This window comes from Strongylocentrotus purpuratus, unplaced genomic scaffold, assembly GCF_000002235.5.
Source record: "Strongylocentrotus purpuratus isolate Spur 01 unplaced genomic scaffold, Spur_5.0 spur5_scaffold_5, whole genome shotgun sequence".
Lineage (NCBI taxonomy): Eukaryota > Metazoa > Echinodermata > Echinoidea > Camarodonta > Strongylocentrotidae > Strongylocentrotus > Strongylocentrotus purpuratus.
The window spans coordinates 25729962-25753977 of record NW_022145611.1 but is presented as its reverse complement, the minus strand read 5'-3'; the positions used below and the strand labels follow the sequence as shown (position 1 = coordinate 25753977).

At 37.9% G+C, this 24016-nt stretch overlaps 1 protein-coding gene across 1 annotated transcript; it reads left to right on the top strand.

The window, feature by feature from the left end:
* The first annotated feature begins 19588 nt into the window (after positions 1–19588).
* Positions 19589–23390, top strand: LOC100889303 (UDP-glucuronosyltransferase 2C1). The gene is made up of 4 exons (XM_003725416.3): positions 19589–20772; positions 21399–21627; positions 22164–22383; positions 22856–23390. The coding sequence occupies exons 1-4, from the start codon at positions 19882–19884 to the stop codon at positions 23139–23141; spliced, it is 1626 nt and encodes a 541-aa protein (XP_003725464.2). The 5' UTR covers positions 19589–19881; the 3' UTR covers positions 23142–23390.
* Positions 23391–24016: the final 626 nt, after the last annotated feature.

The window sequence follows — 24016 nt, the reverse complement described above, 5'->3', positions numbered from 1 at the left end:
ATGTTGGGACTATCATGGAGAGTAAATGGAGAGGATTGAACATTTTCATTTTTTGGCAAAAACGATGAGCTAACCCCTTGTCATTTTTTCGAAAAAAGGGGCGGTTTTCGAATTTTCCAATATTCGACCTAACATCCTTTTTTGGATTAAATGGGACTCATAATAAGTCTGTGGGGATGTCGGGACCATCATGGAGAGTAAATTGAGAGGATTGAAATTTTTCATTTTTTTGCAAAAACGATGAGCTAACCCCTTGTCATTTTCTCCAAAAAAGGGCGTTTTTCGAATTTATCCCAAAAGTGCCTTTACTTACCTTCTTGTGAGCAAACGGGAGTCATAATAAGTCAGTCAGGATGCTAGGACTATCCTGGAGAATAAATTGAGAGGATTAAAAATTTTCATTTTTTTCCAAAAACGATGAGCTAACCCCTTGCCATATTTTCGGAAAAGGGGTGGTTTTCGAATTTTCCAATATTTGCCCTAACATCCCTTTTTCAACAAACGGGAGTCATAATAAGTCTGTGGGGATGTTGGGACTATCATGGAGAGTAAATGGAGAGGATTGAACATTTTCATTTTTTGGCAAAAACGATGAGCTAACCCCTTGTCATTTTTTCGAAAAAAGGGGCGGTTTTCGAATTTTCCAATATTCGACCTAACATCCTTTTTTGGATTAAATGGGACTCATAATAAGTCTGTGGGGATGTCGGGACCATCATGGAGAGTAAATTGAGAGGATTGAAATTTTTCATTTTTTGGCAAAAACGATGAGCTAACCCCTTGTCATTTTTTCCAAAAAAGGGCGTTTTTCGAATTTATCCCAAAAGTGCATTTACTTACCTTCTTGTGAGCAAACGGGAGTCATAATAAGTCAGTCAGGATGCTAGGACTATCCTGGAGAATAAATTGAGAGGATTAAAAATTTTCATTTTTTGGCAAAAACGATGAGCTAACCCCTTGCCATATTTTCGGAAAAGGGGTGGTTTTCGAATTTTCCAATATTTGCCCTGACATCCCTTTTTCAACAAACGGGAGTCATAATAAGTCTGTGGGAATGTTGGGACTATCATGGAGAGTAAATGGAGAGGATTGAACATTTTCATTTTTTGGCAAAAACGATGAGCTAACCCCTTGTCATTTTTTCGAAAAAAGGGGCGGTTTTCGAATTTTCCAATATTCGACCTAACATCCTTTTTTGGATTAAATGGGACTCATAATAAGTCTGTGGGGATGTCGGGACCATCATCGAGAGTAAATTGAGAGGATTGAAATTTTTCATTTTTTTGCAAAAACGATGAGCTAACCCCTTGTCATTTTTCCAAAAAAAGGGCGTTTTTCGAATTTATCCCAAAAGTGCCTTTACTTACCTTCTTATAAGCAAACGGGAGTCATAATAAGTCAGTCAGGATGCTAGGACTATCCTGGAGAATAAATTGAGAGGATTAAAAATTTTCATTTTTTTCCAAAAACGATGAGCTAACCCCTTGCCATATTTTCGGAAAAGGGGTGGTTTTCGAATTTTCCAATATTTGCCCTAACATCCCTTTTTCAACAAACGGGAGTCATAATAAGTCTGTGGGGATGTTGGGACTATCATGGAGAGTAAATGGAGAGGATTGAACATTTTCATTTTTTGGCAAAAACGATGAGCTAACCCCTTGTCATTTTTTCGAAAAAAGGGGCGGTTTTCGAATTTTCCAATATTCGACCTAACATCCTTTTTTGGATTAAATGGGACTCATAATAAGTCTGTGGGGATGTCGGGACCATCATGGAGAGTAAATTGAGAGGATTGAAATTTTTCATTTTTTGGCTAAAACGATGAGTCATTCTTTCCAAAAAAGGGCGTTTTTCGAATTTATCCCAAAAGTTCATTTACTTACCTTCTTGTGAGCAAACGGGAGTCATAATAAGTCAGTCAGGATGCTAGGACTATCCTGGAGAATAAATTGAGAGGATTAAAATTTTTCATTTTTTGGCAAAAACGATGAGCTAACCCCTTGCCATATTTTCGGAAAAGGGGTGGTTTTCGAATTTCCAATATTTGCCCTGACATCCCTTTTTCAACAAACGGGAGTCATTATAAGTCTGTGGGAATGTTGGGACTATCATGGAGAGTAAATGGAGAGGATTGAACATTTTCATTTTTTGGCAAAAACGATGAGCTAACCCCTTGTCATTTTTTCGAAAAAAGGGGCGGTTTTCGAATTTTCCAATATTCGACCTAACATCCTTTTTTGGATTAAATGGGACTCATAATAAGTCTGTGGGGATGTCGGGACCATCATCGAGAGTAAAATGAGAGGATTGAAATTTTTCATTTTTTTGGCAAAAACGATGTCATTTTTTCCAAAAAAGGGCGTTTTTCGAATTTATCCCAAAAGTGCATTTACTTACCTTCTTGTGAGCAAACGGGAGTCATAATAAGTCAGTCAGGATGCTAGGACTATCCTGGAGAATAAATTGAGAGGATTAAAAATTTTCATTTTTTGGCAAAAACGATGAGCTAACCCCTTGCCATATTTTCGGAAAAGGGGTGGTTTTCGAATTTTCCAATATTTGCCCTGACATCCCTTTTTCAACAAACGGGAGTCATAATAAGTCTGTGGGAATGTTGGGACTATCATGGAGAGTAAATGGAGAGGATTGAACATTTTCATTTTTTGGCAAAAACGATGAGCTAACCCCTTGTCATTTTTTCGAAAAAAGGGGCGGTTTTCGAGTTTTCCAATATTCGACCTAACATCCTTTTTTGGATTAAATGGGACTCATAATAAGTCTGTGGGGATGTCGGGACCATCATGGAGAGTAAATTGAGAGGATTGAAATTTTTCATTTTTTGGCAAAAACGATGAGCTAACCCCTTGTCATTTTTTCCAAAAAAGGGCGTTTTTCGAAGTTATCCCAAAAGTGCATTTACTTACCTTCTTGTGAGCAAACGGGAGTCATAATAAGTCAGTCAGGATGCTAGGACTATCCTGGAGAATAAATTGAGAGGATTAAAATTTTTCATTTTTTGGCAAAAACGATGAGCTAACCCCTTGCCATATTTTCGGAAAAGGGGTGGTTTTTGAATTTTCCAATATTTGCCCTGACATCCCTTTTTCAACAAACGGGAGTCATTATAAGTCTGTGGGAATGTTGGGACTATCATGGAGAGTAAATGGAGAGGATTGAACATTTTCATTTTTTGGCAAAAACGATGAGCTAACCCCTTGTCATTTTTTCGAAAAAAGGGGCGGTTTTCGAATTTTCCAATATTCGACCTAACATCCTTTTTTGGATTAAATGGGACTCATAATAAGTCTGTGGGGATGTCGGGACCATCATGGAGAGTAAATTGAGAGGATTGAAATTTTTCATTTTTTTTGCAAAAACGATGAGCTAACCCCTTGTCATTTTCTCCAAAAAAAGGGCGTTTTTCGAATTTATCCCAAAAGTGCCTTTACTTACCTTCTTGTGAGCAAACGGGAGTCATAATAAGTCAGTCAGGATGCAAGGACTATCCTGGAGAATAAATTGAGAGGATTTAAAATTTTCATTTTTTGGCAAAAACGATGAGCTAACCCCTTGCCATATTTTCGGAAAAGGGGTGGTTTTCGAATTTTCCAATATTTGCCCTAACATCCCTTTTTCAACAAACGGAAGTCATAATAAGTCTGTGGGGATGTTAGGACTATCATGGAGAGTAAATGGAGAGGATTGAACATTTTCATTTTTTGGCAAAAACGATGAGCTAACCCCTTGCCATTTTTTCGAAAAAAGGGGCGGTTTTCGAATTTTCCAATATTCGACCTAACATCCTTTTTTGGATTAAATGGGACTCATAATAAGTCTGTGGGGATGTCGGGACCATCATGGAGAGTAAATTGAGAGGATTGAAATTTTTCATTTTTTGGCTAAAACGATGAGCTAACCCCTTGTCATTTTTTCCAAAAAAGGGCGTTTTTCGAATTTATCCCAAAAGTGCCTTTACTTACCTTTTTGTGAGCAAACGGGAGTCATAATAAGTCAGTCAGGATGCTAGGACTATCCTGGAGAATAAATTGAGAGGATTAAAAATTTTCATTTTTTGGCAAAAACGATGAGCTAACCCCTTGCCATATTTTCGGAAAAGGGGTGGTTTTCGAATTTTCCAATATTTGCCCTAACATCCCTTTTTCAACAAACGGAAGTCATAATAAGTCTGTGGGGATGTTGGGACTATCATGGAGAGTAAATGGAGAGGATTGAACATTTTCATTTTTTGGCAAAAACGATGAGCTAACCCCTTGTCATTTTTTTGAAAAAAGGGGCGGTTTTCGAATTTTCCAATATTCGACCTAACATCCTTTTTTGGATTAAATGGGACTCATAATAAGTCTGTGGGGATGTCGAGACCATCATGGAGAGTAAATTGAGAGGATTGAAATTTTTCATTTTTTTGGCAAAAACGATGAGCTAACCCCTTGTCATTTTCTCCAAAAAAGGGCGTTTTTCGAATTTATCCCAAAAGTGCCTTTACTTACCTTCTTATGAGCAAACGGGAGTCATAATAAGTCAGTCAGGATGCTAGGACTATCCTGGAGAATAAATTGAGAGGATTAAAAATTTTCATTTTTTTCCAAAAAGGATGAGCTAACCCCTTGCCATATTTTCGGAAAAGGGGTGGTTTTCGAATTTTCCAATATTTGCCCTAACATCCCTTTTTCAACAAACGGGACTCATAATAAGTCTGTGGGGATGTCGGGACCATCATGGAGAGTAAATTGAGAGGATTGAAATTTTTCATTTTTTGGCAAAAACGATGAGCTAACCCTTTGCCATATTTTCGGAAAAGGGGTGGTTTTCGAATTTTTCAATATTTGCCCTGACATCCCTTTTTCAACAAACGGGAGTCATAATAAGTCTGTGGGGATGTTGGGACTATCATGGAGAGTAAATGGAAAGGATTGAACATTTTCATTTTTTGGCAAAAACGATGAGCTAACCCCTTGCCATTTTTTCGAAAAAAAGAGGCGGTTTTCGAATTTTCCAATATTCGACCTATCATCCTTTTTTGGATTAAATGGGACTCATAATAAGTCTGTGGGGATGTCGGGACCATCATGGAGAGTAAATTGAGAGGATTGAAATTTTTCATTTTTTGGCTAAAACGATGAGCTAACCCCTTGTCATTTTTTCCAAAAAAGGGCGTTTTTCGAATTTATCCCAAAAGTGCCTTTACTTACCTTTTTGTGAGCAAACGGGAGTCATAATAAGTCAGTCAGGATGCTAGGACTATCCTGGAGAATAAATTGAGAGGATTAAAAATTTTCATTTTTTGGCAAAAACGATGAGCTAACCCCTTGCCATATTTTCGGAAAAGGGGTGGTTTTCGAATTTTCCAATATTTGCCCTAACATCCCTTTTTCAACAAACGGAAGTCATAATAAGTCTGTGGGGATGTTGGGACTATCATGGAGAGTAAATGGAGAGGATTGAACATTTTCATTTTTTGGCAAAAACGATGAGCTAACCCCGTCATTTTTTCGAAAAAAGGGGCGGTTTTCGAATTTTCCAATATTCGACCTAACATCCTTTTTTGGATTAAATGGGACTCATAATAAGTCTGTGGGGATGTCGAGACCATCATGGAGAGTAAATTGAGAGGATTGAAATTTTCATTTTTTTGGCAAAAACGATGAGCTAACCCCTTGTCATTTTCTCCAAAAAAGGGCGTTTTTCGAATTTATCCCAAAAGTGCCTTTACTTACCTTCTTATGAGCAAACGGGAGTCATAATAAGTCAGTCAGGATGCTAGGACTATCCTGGAGAATAAATTGAGAGGATTAAAAATTTTCATTTTTTTCCAAAAAGGATGAGCTAACCCCTTGCCATATTTTCGGAAAAGGGGTGGTTTTCGAATTTTCCAATATTTGCCCTAACATCCCTTTTTCAACAAACGGGACTCATAATAAGTCTGTGGGGATGTCGGGACCATCATGGAGAGTAAATTGAGAGGATTGAAATTTTTCATTTTTTGGCAAAAACGATGAGCTAACCCTTTGCCATATTTTCGGAAAAGGGGTGGTTTTCGAATTTTTCAATATTTGCCCTGACATCCCTTTTTCAACAAACGGGAGTCATAATAAGTCTGTGGGGATGTTGGGACTATCATGGAGAGTAAATGGAAAGGATTGAACATTTTCATTTTTTGGCAAAAACGATGAGCTAACCCCTTGCCATTTTTTCGAAAAAAAGAGGCGGTTTTCGAATTTTCCAATATTCGACCTATCATCCTTTTTTGGATTAAATGGGACTCATAATAAGTCTGTGGGGATGTCGGGACCATCATGAAGAGTAAATTAAGAGGATTGAAATTTTTCATTTTTTGGCAAAAACGATGAGCTAACCGCTTGTCATTTTTTCCAAAAAAGGGCATTTTTCGAATTTATCCCAAAAGTGCCTTTACTTACCTTCTTGTGAGCAAACGGGAGTCATAATAAGTCAGTCAGGATGCTAGGACTATCCTGGAGAATAAATTGAGAGGATAAAATTTTTTCATTTTTTGGCAAAAACGATGAGCTAACCCCTTGCCATATTTTCGGAAAAGGGGTGGTTTTCGAATTTTCCAATATTCGACCTAACATCCTTTTTTGGATTAAATGGGACTCGTAATAAGTCTATGGGGATGTCGAGACCATCATGGAGAGTAAATTGAGAGGATTGAAATTTTTCATTTTTTTGGCAAAAACGATGAGCTAACCCCTTGTCATTTTTTCGAAAAAAGAGGCGGTTTTCGAATTTTCCAATATTCGACCTAACATCCTTTTTTGGATTAAATGGGACTCATAATAAGTCTGTGGGGATGTCGGGACCATCATGGAGAGTAAATTAAGAGTATTGAAATTTTTCATTTTTTCCAAAAACGGGCGTTTTTCGAATTTATCCCAAAAGTGCCTTTACTTACCTTCTTGTGAGCAAACGGGAGTCATAATAAGTCAGTCAGAATGCTAGGACTATCCTGGAGAATAAATTGAGAGGATTAAAATTTTTCATTTTTTGGCAAAAACGATGAGCTAACCCCTTGCCATATTTTCGGAAAAGGGGTGGTTTTCGAATTTTCCAATATTTACCCTAACATCCCTTTTTCAACAAACGGGAGTCATAATAAGTCTGTGGGAATGTTGGGACTATCATGGAGAGTAAATGGAGAGGATTGAACATTTTCATTTTTTGGCAAAAACGATGAGCTAACCCCTTGTCATTTTTTCGAAAAATGGGGCGGTTTTCGAGTTTTCCAATATTCGACCTAACATCCTTTTTTGGATTAAATGGGACTCATAATAAGTCTGTGGGGATGTCGGGACCATCATGGAGAGTAAATTGAGAGGATTGAATTTTTCATTTTTTGGCAAAAACGATGAGCTAACCCCTTGTCATTTTTTCCAAAAAAGGGCGTTTTTCGAATTTTCCAATATTTGCCCTAACATCCCTTTTTCAACAAACGGGAGTCTTAATAAGTTTGTGGGAATGTTGGGACTATCATGGAGAGTAAATGGAGAGGATTGAACATTTTCATTTTTTGGCAAAAACGATGAGCTAACCCCTTGTCATTTTTTCGAAAAAAGGGGCGGTTTTTGAGTTTTCCAATATTCAACCTAACATCCTTTTTTGGATTAAATGGGACTCATAATAAGTCAGTCAGGTTGCTAGGACTATCCTGGAGAATAAATTGAGAGGATTAAAAATTTTCATTTTTTGGCAAAAACGATGAGCTTACCCCTTGCCATATTTTCGGAAAAGGGGTGGTTTTCGAATTTTCCAATATTTGCCCTGACATCCCTTTTTCAACAAACGGGAGTCATAATAAGTCTGTGGGAATGTTGGGACTATCATGGAGAGTAAATGGAGAGGATTGAACATTTTCATTTTTTGGCAAAAACGATGAGCTAACCCCTTGTCATTTTTTCGAAAAAAGGGGCGGTTTTCGAGTTTTCCAATATTCGACCTAACATCCTTTTTTGGATTAAATGGGACTCATAATAAGTCTGTGGGGATGTCGGGACCATCATGGAGAGTAAATTGAGAGGATTGAAATTTTTCATTTTTTGGCAAAAACGATGAGCTAACCCCTTGTCATTTTTTCCAAAAAAGGGCGTTTTTCGAAGTTATCCCAAAAGTGCATTTACTTACCTTCTTGTGAGCAAACGGGAGTCATAATAAGTCAGTCAGGATGCTAGGACTATCCTGGAGAATAAATTGAGAGGATTAAAAATTTTCATTTTTTGGCAAAAACGATGAGCTAACCCCTAGCCATATTTTCGGAAAAGGGGTGGTTTTCGAATTTTCCAATATTTGCCCTGACATCCCTTTTTCAACAAACGGGAGTCATTATAAGTCTGTGGGAATGTTGGGACTATCATGGAGAGTAAATGGAGAGGATTGAACATTTTCATTTTTTGGCAAAAACGATGAGCTAACCCCTTGTCATTTTTTCGAAAAAAGGGGCGGTTTTCGAATTTTCCAATATTCGACCTAACATCCTTTTTTGGATTAAATGGGACTCATAATAAGTCTGTGGGGATGTCGGGACCATCATGGAGAGTAAATTGAGAGGATTGAAATTTTTCATTTTTTGGCTAAAACGATGAGTCATTCTTTCCAAAAAAGGGCGTTTTTCGAATTTATCCCAAAAGTGCCTTTACTTACCTTCTTGTGAGCAAACGGGAGTCATAATAAGTCAGTCAGGATGCAAGGACTATCCTGGAGAATAAATTGAGAGGATTTAAAATTTTCATTTTTTGGCAAAAACGATGAGCTAACCCCTTGCCATATTTTCGGAAAAGGGGTGGTTTTCGAATTTTCCAATATTTGCCCTAACATCCCTTTTTCAACAAACGGAAGTCATAATAAGTCTGTGGGGATGTTAGGACTATCATGTAGAGTAAATGGAGAGGATTGAACATTTTCATTTTTTGGCAAAAACGATGAGCTAACCCCTTGCCATTTTTTCGAAAAAAGTGGCGGTTTTCGAATTTTCCAATATTCGACCTAACATCCTTTTTTGGATTAAATGGGACTCATAATAAGTCTGTGGGGATGTCGGGACCATCATGGAGAGTAAATTGAGAGGATTGAAATTTTTCATTTTTTGGCTAAAACGATGAGCTAACCCCTTGTCATTTTTTCCAAAAAAGGGCGTTTTTCGAATTTATCCCAAAAGTGCCTTTACTTACCTTCTTGTGAGCAAACGGGAGTCATAATAAGTCAGTCAGGATGCTAGGACTATCCTGGAGAATAAATTGAGAGGATTAAAAATTTTCATTTTTTGGCAAAAACGATGAGCTAACCCCTTGCCATATTTTCGGAAAAGGGGTGGTTTTCGAATTTTCCAATATTTGCCCTAACATCCCTTTTTCAACAAACGGAAGTCATAATAAGTCTGTGGGGATGTTGGGACTATCATGGAGAGTAAATGGAGAGGATTGAACATTTTCATTTTGTGGCAAAAACGATGAGCTAACCCCTTGTCATTTTTTCGAAAAAAGGGGCGGTTTTCGAATTTTCCAATATTCGACCTAACATCCTTTTTTGGATTAAATGGGACTCATAATAAGTCTGTGGGGATGTCGAGACCATCATGGAGAGTAAATTGAGAGGATTGAAATTTTTCATTTTTTTGGCAAAAACGATGAGCTAACCCCTTGTCATTTTCTCCAAAAAAGGGCGTTTTTCGAATTTATCCCAAAAGTGCCTTTACTTACCTTCTTGTGAGCAAACGGGAGTCATAATAAGTCAGTCAGGATGCAAGGACTATCCTGGAGAATAAATTGAGAGGATTAAAAATTTTCATTTTTTGGCAAAAACGATGAGCTAACCCATTGCCATATTTTCGGAAAAGGGGTGGTTTTCGAATTTTCCAATATTTGCCCTGACATCCCTTTTTCAACAAACGGGAGTCATAATAAGTCTGTGGGGATGTTGGGACTATCATGGAGAGTAAATGGAGAGGATTGAACATTTTCATTTTTTGGCAAAAACGATGAGCTAACCCCTTGTCATTTTTTCGAAAAAAGGGGCGGTTTTCGAATTTTCCAATATTCGACCTAACATCCTTTTTTGGATTAAATGGGACTCATAATAAGTCTGTGGGGATGTCGGGACCATCATCGAGAGTAAATTGAGAGGATTGAAATTTTTCATTTTTTGGCAAAAACGATGAGCTAACCGCTTGTCATTTTTCCAAAAAAGGGCGTTTTTCGAATTTATCCCAAAAGTGCTTTTACGTACCTTCTCATGAGCAAACGGGAGTCATAATAAGTCTGTGGGAATGTTGGGACTATCATGGAGAGTAAACGTAGAGGATTGAAAATTTCCATTTTTTGGCAAAAACGATGAGCTAACCCCTTGCCATTTTTTATCCAAAAAAAGGCGTTTTTCGAATTGATCCCAAATGTGCCTTTACTTCCCTTCTTCTGAGCAAACGGGAGTCATAATAAGTCTGTGGGGGTTTTGGGACTATTATGTAGAGTAAACGTAGACGATTGAAAACTTTCATTTTTTGGCGAAAACAATGAGCTAACCCCTTGCCATATTTTCGAAAAAGGGGCGGTTTTCGAATTTTCCAATATTCGACCTAACATCCTTTTTTTGGATTAAATGGGATTCATAATAAGTCTTTGGGGATGTCGGGACCATCATGGAGAGTAAATTGAGAGGATTGGAATTTTTCATTTTTTGGCAAAAACGATGAGCTAACCCTTTCCCATTTTTTTTCCAAAAATGGTATTTTTCGAATTTATCCCAAAAGTGCCTTTACTTCCCTTTTTGTGAGCAAACGGGAGTCATAATAAGTCTGTGGGGACGTTGGTACTATCATGGAGAGTAAATTGAGATGATTGAAATTTTTAATTTTTTGGCAAAAACGATGAGCCATTTTTCCCAATTTTTCCCAAAAAAGGCGTTTTTCGAATTTATTCTAAAAGTGCCTTTACTTCCCTTCTTGTGAGCAAACGGGAGTTATAATAAGTCTGTCAGGATGCTAGGACTATCCTGGAGAGTAAATTGAGAGGATTTAAAATTTTCATTTTTCGGCAAAAACGATGAGCCAACCCCTTCCCATTTTTTTTCCAAAAATGGTATTTTTCGAATTTATCCCAAAAGTGCCTTTACTTCCCTTTTTGTTAGCAAACGGGAGTCATAATAAGTCTGTGGGGACGTTGGGACTATCATGGAGAGTAAATTGAGATGATTGAAATTTTTAATTTTTTGGCAAAAACGATGAGCCATTTTTCCCAATTTTTCCCAAAAAAGGCGTTTTTCGAATTTATTCTAAAAGTGCCTTTACTTCCCTTCTTGTGAGCAAACGGGAGTTATAATAAGTCTGTCAGGATGCTAGGACTATCCTGGAGAGTAAATTGAGAGGATTTAAAATTTTCATTTTTCGGCAAAAACGATGAGCCAACCCCTTGCCATTTTTTTTTCCAAAAAAGGCTTTTTTCGAATTTATCTCAAAAGTGCCTATACTTCCCTTTTTGTGAGCAAACGAGAGTCATAATAATTTTAAGGGCATGTTGGATATATGATGATGAGAAAATGGAGAAGATTGAACATTTTCATTTTTTGGCGAAAACGATGAGCTTACCCCTTGCCATATTTTCGAAAAAGGGGTGGTTTTCGAATTTTCCAATATTTGTCCTAACGTCCCTTTTTTTCAACAAACGGGAGTCATAATAAGTCTGTGGGGATGTTGGGATTATCATGGAGAGTATATGGAGAGGATTAAAAATTTTCATTTTTTGGCAAAAACGATCCTCTCCATCTTTTTCCAAAAAAGGGCGGTTTTCGAATTGTCCAATATTTGCCCTAACATCCCTTTTTTCAACAAACGGGAGTCATAATAAGTCTGTGGGGATGTTGGGACTATCATGGAGAGTAAATTGAGAGGATTGAAATGTTTCATTTTTTGGCAAAAACGATGAGCTAACCCCTTGCCATTTTTTTCCAAAAAAGGCGTTTTTCGAATTTATCCCAAAGTGCCTTATTTTCCCTTTTGGTGAGCAAGCGGGAGTCATAATAATCTGTCAGGATGCTAGGACTATTATGGAGAGTAAACGTAGAGGATTTAAAATTTTCATTTCTTTGCAAATACGATGCCATTTTTTGCCGAAAAGTGGTGATTTTCACTGGTGAACAAATTATTTTTTTTTCGCTTCTTGAATAATATATGCCTTTTATTATTGTAGGCTTAAACCGGTCAAAATCATAGCGAGACAATTTGCTGGTTTCATGATTTCTTGATTTTGATATTTCGTCTATTATGATCTCACATAAACCATCGAATCGGAACACATCTTTTTGTAAATTAATGCAAATCAAATACATTAAATAACAACCACATAGGCATATGTAAATATGCAAGTTCTTGAAAATGTGCAAAACTTGTAATGTTTACTTAATACAGCCCAAACTAATTAAATCACATTGTATGCATTATAATTCCCCTGATATTATCAGATTATTGCTTTCATCGTTATTTATATTAAAGTGAATTTAATTGGCCTATTAATTGGTGATTTGGTTCGTATATTCATTTTTTGATAACCCATTTAGAAATATTGCATTAAAAACATTATAGTTCACCTAGATGAAAAACGATTAAGATATTGGTTTTTCTAATTTTTGTTTTTGCATGAATTGGCCAAAAATCGTGCTTTTGTAATTCTTGTTCACAAAACAGACTTGACTACTATGGGTTTTCTAAAAAATATTAATAAAGCCCGGTTACTTACAGATAAAATAATTTCAGAAAAGGGAACATCTGCTTTTTCCCGTTGTATGTTCAATTATATTTAAGTATTTCACAGTTGAGGGCAATATCACGTTTGTACACTGTCGTCACGCATACGCATGGGATACAGAAACAGTACACATCGTACTTTCATTTCGTTTATATGAGTTCTCTCCAACTTGTCCCCGGCTCCCTCACTCAGTGTTATTTAGGGTACGCATATGCGTTCACAACGACCCCCCCCCCCCCCTCCTCAGCAAAAGTCAGGTGTTTAAAGTCAATACGGGTCGACCTTTTTCTTTTCTTATACGAGCCTTTTTCAGCACCCCCCCCCCCTTTTTTCAGCAAAAGTCCGGTCGGTGTGTAAAGTCAATACGGGTAGACCTTTTTCTTTTGTTACGAGCCGGAGAGTTTGGGATCACGCATGGTATCCCTCCGTTCACGGAGTGGTGGGGGGGGGGGGGACTTGTCAAACGCAACAGGTACTGCAGGTGACTTGATTGGCTATGCCACGCCCTGCTTCTCAAAGCTGGCAAACTTACGCTGTTGTTACGTGCACACATTGGCGTATCGAGGGGGGGGGGGGGGTGTTTTGGGTGTTTAAACATCGCCCTTGGTAAACAGTGGATGTTTCAGTTGTTTTAGAATTTTAAAGTCACCCTTTATCTGTGTTTAATCTATGCCCCCCCCCCTCTTGCAAAAAAAAAAGGATTTTTTTTTTTTTTTTTGCTCAAAGGGTGTGGGGGGGGGGGGTTGGATGTTGAGGAAAAACGGACTGTTTACTCCCACTAACAACAAGTGCCCCCCCCCCCCGCTTATTCACCGGCTGGCTGATTCCCTGCTATATAATTTCTCACGATTTGGGCAAAAACACAAAATAGTGCTTCTTACGTACCCCCAACCCCCCCCCCTCCCCCCAAAAAAAACATCCTGAATTTGAAATTCAGACTAGGGATGGGGATAATAATACACCGTTTACGTACGATGTTTTAATGCAATTTTAAGATACAAACATATTAAAGCATGTTTACTTACAATTGTCTAGTCAGAAGAGGGAACCGTACGTCTGTCTTGATGATTGATTAACTGCATGTAATGGTGAATCTGTTGGCTACGCTCAAAGCCGACAAAATATGCAGGCTTCTTCAACGATATTGCACTCCTCTGATATATAATCTCTGCAGATGATTTTATATAAAATGAACGAAAATCTGAAACTCAAAATGAAAAATGTCATAGTTTTCTGGCTTTAAGTCCACAAAATCCGTCAGAGTGAGCTGCCTGTAGAATTTAACCTAACACACCCAAATAAAATACGTGATAACAAAGAGCATGTTATCCCTAACACCTGAACATTCCCTACTCATGTTGCATGCCATGAAATGTTTAGACCGACTCCAGTCACACCGCCAACTCACTCCAAACCGATCGACTCTTGGCCATTAAGGGTATTGTAATGTTTGTTCGGTATGGTCCGGAGTGTGACCGGGTCGTTTAGGCACCTGTTAAAGTTGGTTGCTCTTGTAGCAAACAGAAGAGTTACGTTATAAAGGTAAAAGCTATCCAAATTTGCATAAGATCCTTCATAATAATGCAAATCAACCCCAAAGAATAACTTTAGTTATTCCGAGGGATTATAGCATTCTTGCCTATCAATCTACAAGATTCTCCACTAAGGTGTATGAGGTGTATGAGGCATAACAAAGCAAGAAAAAAAGTACTGTTTCTCAGCAAGACATAGGCATTGCCATTTTCTCGATTGCATGAAGTACTATAGTTATGCGGAGTTGTATATCAGCTAATGTATTCAAATTTATGGATGCTTCCTTCCCAGGTGTTTGTGGTGTTGAAGCATTTCATTCACCTGCTAGTATCCTTTGTACTCCATTTTCCAGTTCATAAATTGCATCTGGTGTGAAGGTTTCGCATTTAAGTAAAATCGATTTTTCAACCACTCTATTTTAGCATTTGTAATTAAATGACACTATGAATATGACTGACAAAGAAAGCGGACAAAATATACAGTTCCTCAAGTAGACGAAGGAACATCCCTTCACTGCTATTATGTAAAAAGGTGAATATGCATGTGACACCTGTTCTACACATTTTTACATAATAGCAGTGAAGGGATGTTCCTTTGTCTACCTGAGGAACTGTATATTTTGTCCGCTTTCTTTGTCAGTGATGTTCATAGTGTGACTTATTGTCGTTAAACTATTGTATTTTGTTCACCAAATGTTATTTTTACCTTCTCGGCTATGATATTTCCTCAATGAAGAGATAAAGGTTTTGTTATTGAATTAAAAATTATTTACAATTAAAGCTTGGTGCATCATCCATGTAAAACTCCACCTAATACGTCACATTATCAAGAAAATGGCTGCGCCCATGTCATGCTTAAACTAAGGGCATTTAGATCAGGCCAAGAAATCTTCATTGATATAATATATTTTGTACACTTTCGTAAGATATATTGTACATCAAAAGGCTGGAAATCATCTCGTTTTTCAGAATACCTACACATATTCTTTGGAGTTAGTCCTCCTTTAAACTTGAATTAAGACAATACTCTAATAGCTGCTCAATGTTGTTTTTTTGATGTAAAAATGAATCAAAAACAGGGATAAAACATGCATGATAACAAAATTGCCCCCTTCTAAATTCCACTTTGCTTCTTTTACATTCCCATTGCCTACATTCTAAATTGCCTCGTTCTACATTCCACATTTCTCAAAACAATTGACTTCCTGCATATCAAAACGTCAATGTGTTTTTTCCTGTAGTAAATAAAAAGAAAGTATAAAACAGGGATTAAAAAAAATGACATACATCCATGAAAATTGAACAAATTGAACAAACTGTAGCTTATAGCGTGAATCGCTATCGCATGTTCCGTAACAGCAATGCTTTCTTTGCCGGGGCCTTTTTTCTTCTATTTATCTTTAAAACACTTTTTTTAAAGGTAGGGGGAGGGCTCGAGCCTCAAGCCTCGTCGTATTGCGGGCCCTGTACGATGTGTAACGGCCGGCATGATGATTTGACAGATGGACCTGAAGCTAACTGAGTCCTGACATACTTTTGAACGGTAACTTGCACGACCTAGTGTACATCGATCATCGGCCTTTTGTTTAAATCATATAGGCCTAAATCACGAATTAGGGCATGTTCTGATCCTAAAACGACCCAAATCTCGTAAGATGGCTAGCTGGGCCCGTGCCTTGGCCTATATATATATAGAGTCAGTGTCCTGGGTCAACTTCTAACTTCTGTTATTAGCGCTTCTTTCTTCCCCTTTCCTTTCCCCTTTCCTTCCCCCTTTCATTTCCTTTCCTTTTTGTTTTATAGAGGGGGGGGGGGGGTGCATCCGTGCCTGCCTCAGAAAACTTCCTTTGTTAAGCTCGATTATGAACAAAAGTCTAAACCCAGCGTCAAGTTTAAAGTTTAGTAGAATACGGGCCTATATGACATCCTTGTTTAACGTGAGCTTATATACCCAGAAGTTGGTTTCATAGAATCAGTGAAATACGGACCAAAGTATTATAAGAGATCAATATATATATAATGTCCAATTATAGATCATAAATCTGCATTAAAGGTCAATATATTTCAATACGACTTTTTTTATCTATATGCAAAAAAACTTTTTTGATATACATGTAAGTCCGGCCGTCTCTGACCCCTTTCGATTTCGAACCGGCATTTTGATTTGCTAGAGACGGGATGCGTCTTATTTTTACAAGGTATTTGGTACCCGGATGGATTTGGTATAGCATATTGCATGCGTGACTGATTTATGAATATAACTAAACTGTGTACCGGATTACATTGAGACCCAATAATTTTCGCAATGTAACCAAATGTAATACATAAGACTTCGTTCAAGTGCCTCAAAAATAATTATTTCATTCACCTGATAAGAATAATAGTATTTCAACAGTCAGAATGTAAACTGCATCTATTAAGTGTTGTTAGGTAGGGCTAGCCATAATGTTTTTCCTACCTGGCAACAACTAATGTATGCAGTTCGGATTCTGTCTATTGAAATACATGTACTATCATTTGTATCAGGTGAATGAAATAGTTTGTATCGAGGCACTTCATAAAGACGTATGCATTAAATTTAGATACATTACGAAAATAGCCAATCCAATCATAATTTAATCGTAGAGTCTTTCGGATCAAGGAGTTATAAGGGCTCTCAAACTTGTTACTGGTGGAAGCATGCAAAATGTGAATACTTGATCAAAGCTAACAGAATAATAATTTCTATTGACAAATGACGGCATCAGAGCATGGATATCCATCGTTTTGTAGCTATATTGTCCTGTTCATGTCAATAAAAATAGACTCATTGCTAATTTGAATTGAGCTATTCATCCATAGAGATTCCGATAACCAATTATTCTCGCATGCTTTAACTAACAATGACATGCCCTCAAAAACTTCTTTCCAAAATGGATTGCCAGTTACATGAGAAAGTTTAACCAAATAATTTTCACCAAAACTGATCATAAATGTTTTTTGTAAAAATGACTGCATTATCTAAAATGACCAATATGTGTACACTTATTCCAAATAATTCTTCTAACGCATGTTAACAGTCTATGTCAACCATTTTAAGCCACCTGTTTGATATGAACCAACATCTTGTTTTCTGCTTATTTTAAAAATATTCACGTTTAGCGTCCCCGCCCGCTTCCTTTTTTGAAGCCGCCTAGCTTTTTTTCCCAATTTCTTTTCTTCAATTTTTTTACAAAACATGAAAAACATACTGCTAAAATAATCTTTTTCTGAATTAAAAAAAAAACGAAAACATAAATACATAAATGAATAAAATGGCGGCCATCTTGAAAAATAGCCCGACTGGCTGTCCAGCCAGTCGGGGAAAATATACCGAGTAGCCATTTTGAAGAAGAAAAAAAAGGACCTCCTTCTTCCTATTTTTTTCAAAAAGGCAGGACGCTTTTTGTTAATGGCTGGCCTAATCAATATCGTATAGATTACGTTTCAATGCCTTTCTACTGTTGTGCATGTTACGTAAGATATATTGACAAGCTTTATTGTCTGACGGACATTTTTATTTGCTTTCAAGACGAGACGGTATAGCCAGAGAGTGTTAGTTACGGAGATTGCCGACACGGAACAAACACGTCTAAGGCGAGATTCGAGAAGTCAGGGTAGAGCCTTAATCAAGACGTTTCTTAATTTATCTTTTTATAATACTTGTTTGCACCGTTTATAATCATGGCATAATCCCCTCTAATACAAAATAACATCCCAAAGCAGACAGGAATTAACTGTAACTGCACCAGAAAGTTGGAAATGAGAGGTGGGGAAGGGGGGGGGGATAGGTGCATGTGACGGGAGTGGGAAAGGGGTCCAAACCTGATGTAATGAGCGATCACTGCAATATTTGGCAGAAATTTCAAGAATCGTAATAATATGCCATCTGCCTGGTTTTTTCCTAAATAAATATCTTCAATTTGTATTTTTTTTAAGAAAAGTAAATAATACACGTAAATGTAGACTAAATGAAATACAATATTCAAAATTAAACTCTATATAGAAAGGACTTTAAACTTTCCTGACAACTGATAGATCTAGGATCCCTCCCCCCCCCCCCAAAAAAAAAAAAACGAAAAACATAAAAATGGTAATTGGACTTGTTAAAGGTGTACATTTTTACCCAAAATTTCCTTTCATTCAAACAAGCAAGCACAAACACATAACAAAACAAAAATAAATAATTTAACAAGCGGTGGGGAAGCGTCTTCTAAGGTATGTGTGTATGTATGAGGGGGAGGGGGGGGGGGGGTCACCAACACAAAAAGACACTTCCTGCAAGAAGAAAAAAACACCTACCAAGGGAAACCTTCCTTTTTAAGATTTGTGAGGTCGGATTGCGACCAATTTGATCTTATAAGGAGGAAAAATCTTAATGGGATCTTGAGCACGATCTCATCATATGAAAGACTGAAAAGACCCTTCCTTGGTAAGTTCCATAATTACATCAACAATAAATGCGAGCGAGCTTTGGGGAATGGTCGAGAAAAAAAAGTTGCACTTAGTCCCTTGAAATGAAAGGCAAATAATCATATGGAAAAGGGGGGAAAGGGGCACTTATCACGTGACAAAGGAAAATGACATTTATTAGAAACGAAAAGGAGCACGTGTCAAACTAAAAAGGGGCACTTCTCGCACATGAATAGGGCACTTATGAGAATATGAAAGGGGCACCTATCATATTTTAACAGGGGCACAAATCAGAAATGAGAAGGGGAGGGTCTCTTTTTAAAACGTAAAAGGGGGAACGTTTCAAACTAAAAGAGGCACATATCTGAGGTGAAAAAGAGAAAAGGGAAGGGGCATTTCTAAAGGGAAAAATAAAGTCAAAGTAAAAGGCGCATTTCACAAATTTGAATAGGGCAATTTTCGGGAGGTGAATTAGAGACTTATCACATGCTGTATAGGCTTGAGGCACTTTTTGTACCTGCAAGAAAATGGGTACTCGGCAGAAATGAATAGGTCTCGCAGTTTAGATTAGTTTTAAAAGGCCAAACGTACTAATATGGCTGCTAATTTTTCGCATTGTTAAAGTCATACTATAGAGGAATCATAGCCATATTCAAGAACCTCGTTTTCCTGTGTTAACCCAGGCGGAGAGTTGGAATGGACCCCCTGGTTAACCTAATATATGGAGACAGTAGGGACTTTTAGATTCGCACGAAGACAATGGAGATTGCCTTCGTGCGTCCTTTTAATGCACTGCCTTGAATGGACGTCACACGTATCAGTCCACACAAATCTAAAAGTCCCTATTGAGTTCACCTCTTTTTATACAATAATCCCCGCACAGCGAAGGTCTTTAGTACGTCCATCTTACGCAAGCATGTTTTACTGAAATGTCTTATTTATCTAAGGTCGTTGGTAGGCCTGTTGTTTGCACGACTGTTTAATAAATAGAACTTAATGTGTATGTGCCGGATCACGGTGAGACCCAATCGTAGAGTCTATTGGATCAAGGAGTTACAAGGTCCACAGTTTTGCTGATGAAAGCATGCAAATTGTGAATGCTTTGTCAAAGCTAACGGAATATATTTCAATTGACAGACATACGGCATCCGATCATGGATGTACAAACGTTTTGTAGCTTTATTGTCCTGTTCATGTCAATAATTTGGCCGGCTGTCTCCGGTTTCAATATCTTGGTCTCATCCGTGTACGGCGAGGGAAGCCATTTTCTAGCAGGGGCGGCTGTAGGCCAAGGCTTGGCTGACAAGGGTCATAATGTGACTGTTCTCATAAGTAGGGCCTACGAACATCGGGCCAAGGATCCCAAATATTCCAACCTATCCTTTCTCATCTTCAATCATCGCAATAGATCGCTGCAGGATGTGCGTGACATGTTTTTCCATGCTAACACCATGGCGTTTGACAGCGCAGAGAGTCAAATGTTGGAGCTCTTTTCTCTCTTTAGCGAGTCGATGGCCGACGATTGCGTGGGTGTTCTTCATGACGTCGACATAATGAAGCAACTGAAAGGCATGGACGCCATCATCATGGATCCCGTTTGGTTGTGTGGTATCGTGATGGGAGCTGTCATTGAACGTGACCTCAATCACAGCAAACAAATCAAGATGATATCCATGACGCCAAACATTCCTGATGGAGCCATGTTACAGTCTATTGGATCCTACTTCAATTCTGCCTTTCAACCGGAAATATCCACTGGCTATACCAACAGAATGACCTTCCTGCAGAGGGTCACCAATATCTTCTTTACCAGTTTGACGATCATACTTTCACAGTACATCTTTATACCACCGTATCAAAAAGTCGCAAGGAACATGGGTTTTGATCAGCAGGACCTCGACCTGAACTTATGGACTTGGCACAAATTATTTGATCTTCATCTCATCAACATTCATATGTCCTCAGATTTTCCTTTCCCACTTTCACCGAATGTTATTTTGATAGGAGGGGGTCTTACTGTCAGACCACCAGCAAAGCTTGATCAGGTGATGACGTATTCTAACTCGATATAATACAGATCAGGGATGCATCCGTGATTGTCTAGACTCTTAAAGTTGCCCCCCTCCTATTTTATCACTGTAAATAAATATCTCGTGATAATCCACCGACCCTTCCAGCTAAGGTTCGAAGAGGGAAAGTGAAAAGAGGGGGGGGGGGGGAGGGGGTGTCTTTACTTGCCTGTAAAGCCTGCCAGTTTTTCATATTTTGGGAGGGGCTGCATGGATGTACCTGTATAATTATATATTATGTGTTTGTGTGTGTGTTTAAATCCCTTTGTATACCTTTCCATCAATAAAGTCTATACTTTTTTTTAAGTAGTTCCGTGGAGCGAGTACCCCTCCTTTAGGATAATAAGAAGCATTAAGAAAATGGCTCTTTGACAACTCTCTGCCATTATTAAACCTTCAAAGAGCATCAGACTATATTTTACTGGACAGTACGTCTGGATCAACTACTCGACTTATTCAGGACCATTATCAATTTAGTTACCTGTCGATAGGGCAGTTGTTCTTAGGGGTAACAATTTCCTGGTAGATAGGGAACGTGGGATAGGGAAAAATTAAGAAGGTGGTTGTCGTTCATCGTTCTGATTTTGTTTTTTTGTAAACAGGAGTTAGAAGAGTTCGTGAATAGCTCGGGAGACGAAGGGGTTATCGTGTTCACGCTTGGCACGTATTTCGCCTCAGTTACCAAGTTTCAGCCAAAGTTTGTCGACATGTTTGCCGAAGCTTTCCGAAGATTACCTCAGAAAGTAATTTGGCAGTTGAAAGAACTTCCAAAGAAGGAGTTACCTCCCAATGTGAAAGCTTTGCCATGGGTTCCGCAGAATGATCTTCTAGGTGAGTTTAGTAACATTTTCTTTAATCTCACTCAGTCTTGCCCTTTTTTTATACTTCTGAATAACCCCTAGTTCTTCACTAATCTTGACTTATGCTTGTGCTCTTTGTAAAGTGTATACAGGTCAAAGAAATGCCCCTTCAGAAGTTAACAAGTTGCCCCTCTATTAGTGCCTTTTGTATCATAACGGCTAATAGGAGCATGGATTATAAGCTAAGTACGAACGAATTCGGTTTGGTAATACTTGGGTAAGGCTGCCGAATAGAAAAAGGTATGTACAAATCGAATAACGGCCTACAAAATGTATTAAGTGTTTTGACACAGAAAATAAGCTAAGAGCCGAACAAAATGAAGAGGTACATTTCTTCTATCTCGAGAGGGGCATTTTGTGCACTTGGTAGGGGTATTTTTTTTGCTTTGAGGAGGACAGTAGGAGACTTAGCAATAAGGCCAAAATAAATACTTTTTGTTTTAAAAAAAAGCAATTTCAATTTAATCCTAAGTCCTATTTCACTGACCCCCTTCCCTACGACACCAGGTCATCCCAAGCTTCGTGTGATTATAACCCATGGTGGCAACAACGGGTTCCAGGAGGCCTGCAGCTATGGTGTACCCATGGTCATTATCCATTTCCTCGGCGATCAGTACGACGTCGCAGCCAGGGTCGAGGCCCGGGGCATGGGCAGGAGCATCGACAAGTTTGCACTCAGCGCAGATGTCATTTATGAGACACTCTATGACGTCATCAATAATCCAAGGTAAGTCATCGAAATTAGCGAGGGCTTAATTTCATTGTGATTTGAGAGGGGCGGGAGTAACCTTATTTGGCCGATATACATATATCAAAGCACTTATAACATCAAATTTGATTGTGCCAACTAATTCCCTGGAAATCCAGTATGGTGGTGTGATAGGGAGGGGGGGGGGTGATTTATATGTGTTACTAGTGTTATTTACTGATGAAATAATACGAGATTTAATTACAATCATGTACAATCTTTTGTTTTCTTTATCTTTTTAATTCGAATATACCTCATCTGACAGTCCAGTCACAAATTCGATTGAAGTATTTTGATAAATTCTTCGCCTCCCACCGTTTACTAAAATTGTTATAATCTGTTTCAAGGAGGAAAATTGAAAAACGATCATACAAAGAATATCGAGTAGGTTTTGGATTGTACCTCCTATTTTTAAACAAATTTCTTATTTTGTTTTTTTCCGATTTTTCAGGTATGCAAAGGTTGCCAAAGAGGTTTCTTCTATCATCAAGAATGATCCAATGTCTGGAAAAGAACGCGCTGCATTCTGGGTTGACCATGTGATCAAATATGGCGGGGATTATCTCAGGTCGCCTGCAACAGAACTCTCTTTCATTCAATTCTATATGCTAGATGTCTTAGCATTTCTCCTCACCGTACTTTGTATTGTGTTATTAATTGCATTTGCCTGTTTACGATTTGTTATTTCCCTTTGTTATCGAGTTGTTTTTGGCAGTACCAAATCTAAAACAGATTAAAGACTATGACTTAAAATTTTAGGGTTCATAAGTAGGTATTCAAATAATGCATAACTATTTATGCCATAATTATCATTAATTAGATAGGACACCTTTGATTTTCCCGATATTACTGATTGAACAATTAAGGTGGAACGAAGGGGAGTAGGTTTGTGGGTGTATCTGTTTCAAAAGTTTAAAAGTAATTTAATAAAAAAAGGGACGGATCCAGAATTCTCTAGCAAAAGGGGGACATGAATCCGGGGAATCTCAGACAATCTAATACGCAAAATTTTCTCGCATTTGAACAAATTAGTCTCATATTTGGAAGCAAAATCTTACATGTGCAAGTAAATAAGCACAGAAGAGGTCTAACCACCTACCAACATCCCGCGCACACACACGCACACACCACTGCCTTTCATCCCACTATCGCCGGTCGGCCACTGCCTCTGAATTATGAACTATTTGAAGTAATGCATATGAGTAAAATAAATAATACGCCTTACTAAATTACTAAAATGTTTAACTACCATGTTTGATGGCGCTAAACCACTTGTTTGCAGACTGACAATTAAAGAGAAGGTTGAGTTCTGGGGAGAGGTGAAATATAATTTGTGAGCGTTTTCATTGTGTGGAAGAACGTTAGACTAGAAAAAAACGTTCCATTAAAAGCATGGCTCTTCAAATGCCTTCATATTTTAAATATGACATATAACAGCTTAAAAATGTGGGTCTCGTTTTTATACCACATGTTTTTGTAGTCCCATATCTACATTTTTCTGTATTCAGTGCCTGCTACTTTTACCAAGACTGGGCCAAATTTGTTATCATTTGATGATTTCAGAACCTTGCAGTACACACCAATATACTTATATGCTACATGATCAATCTTT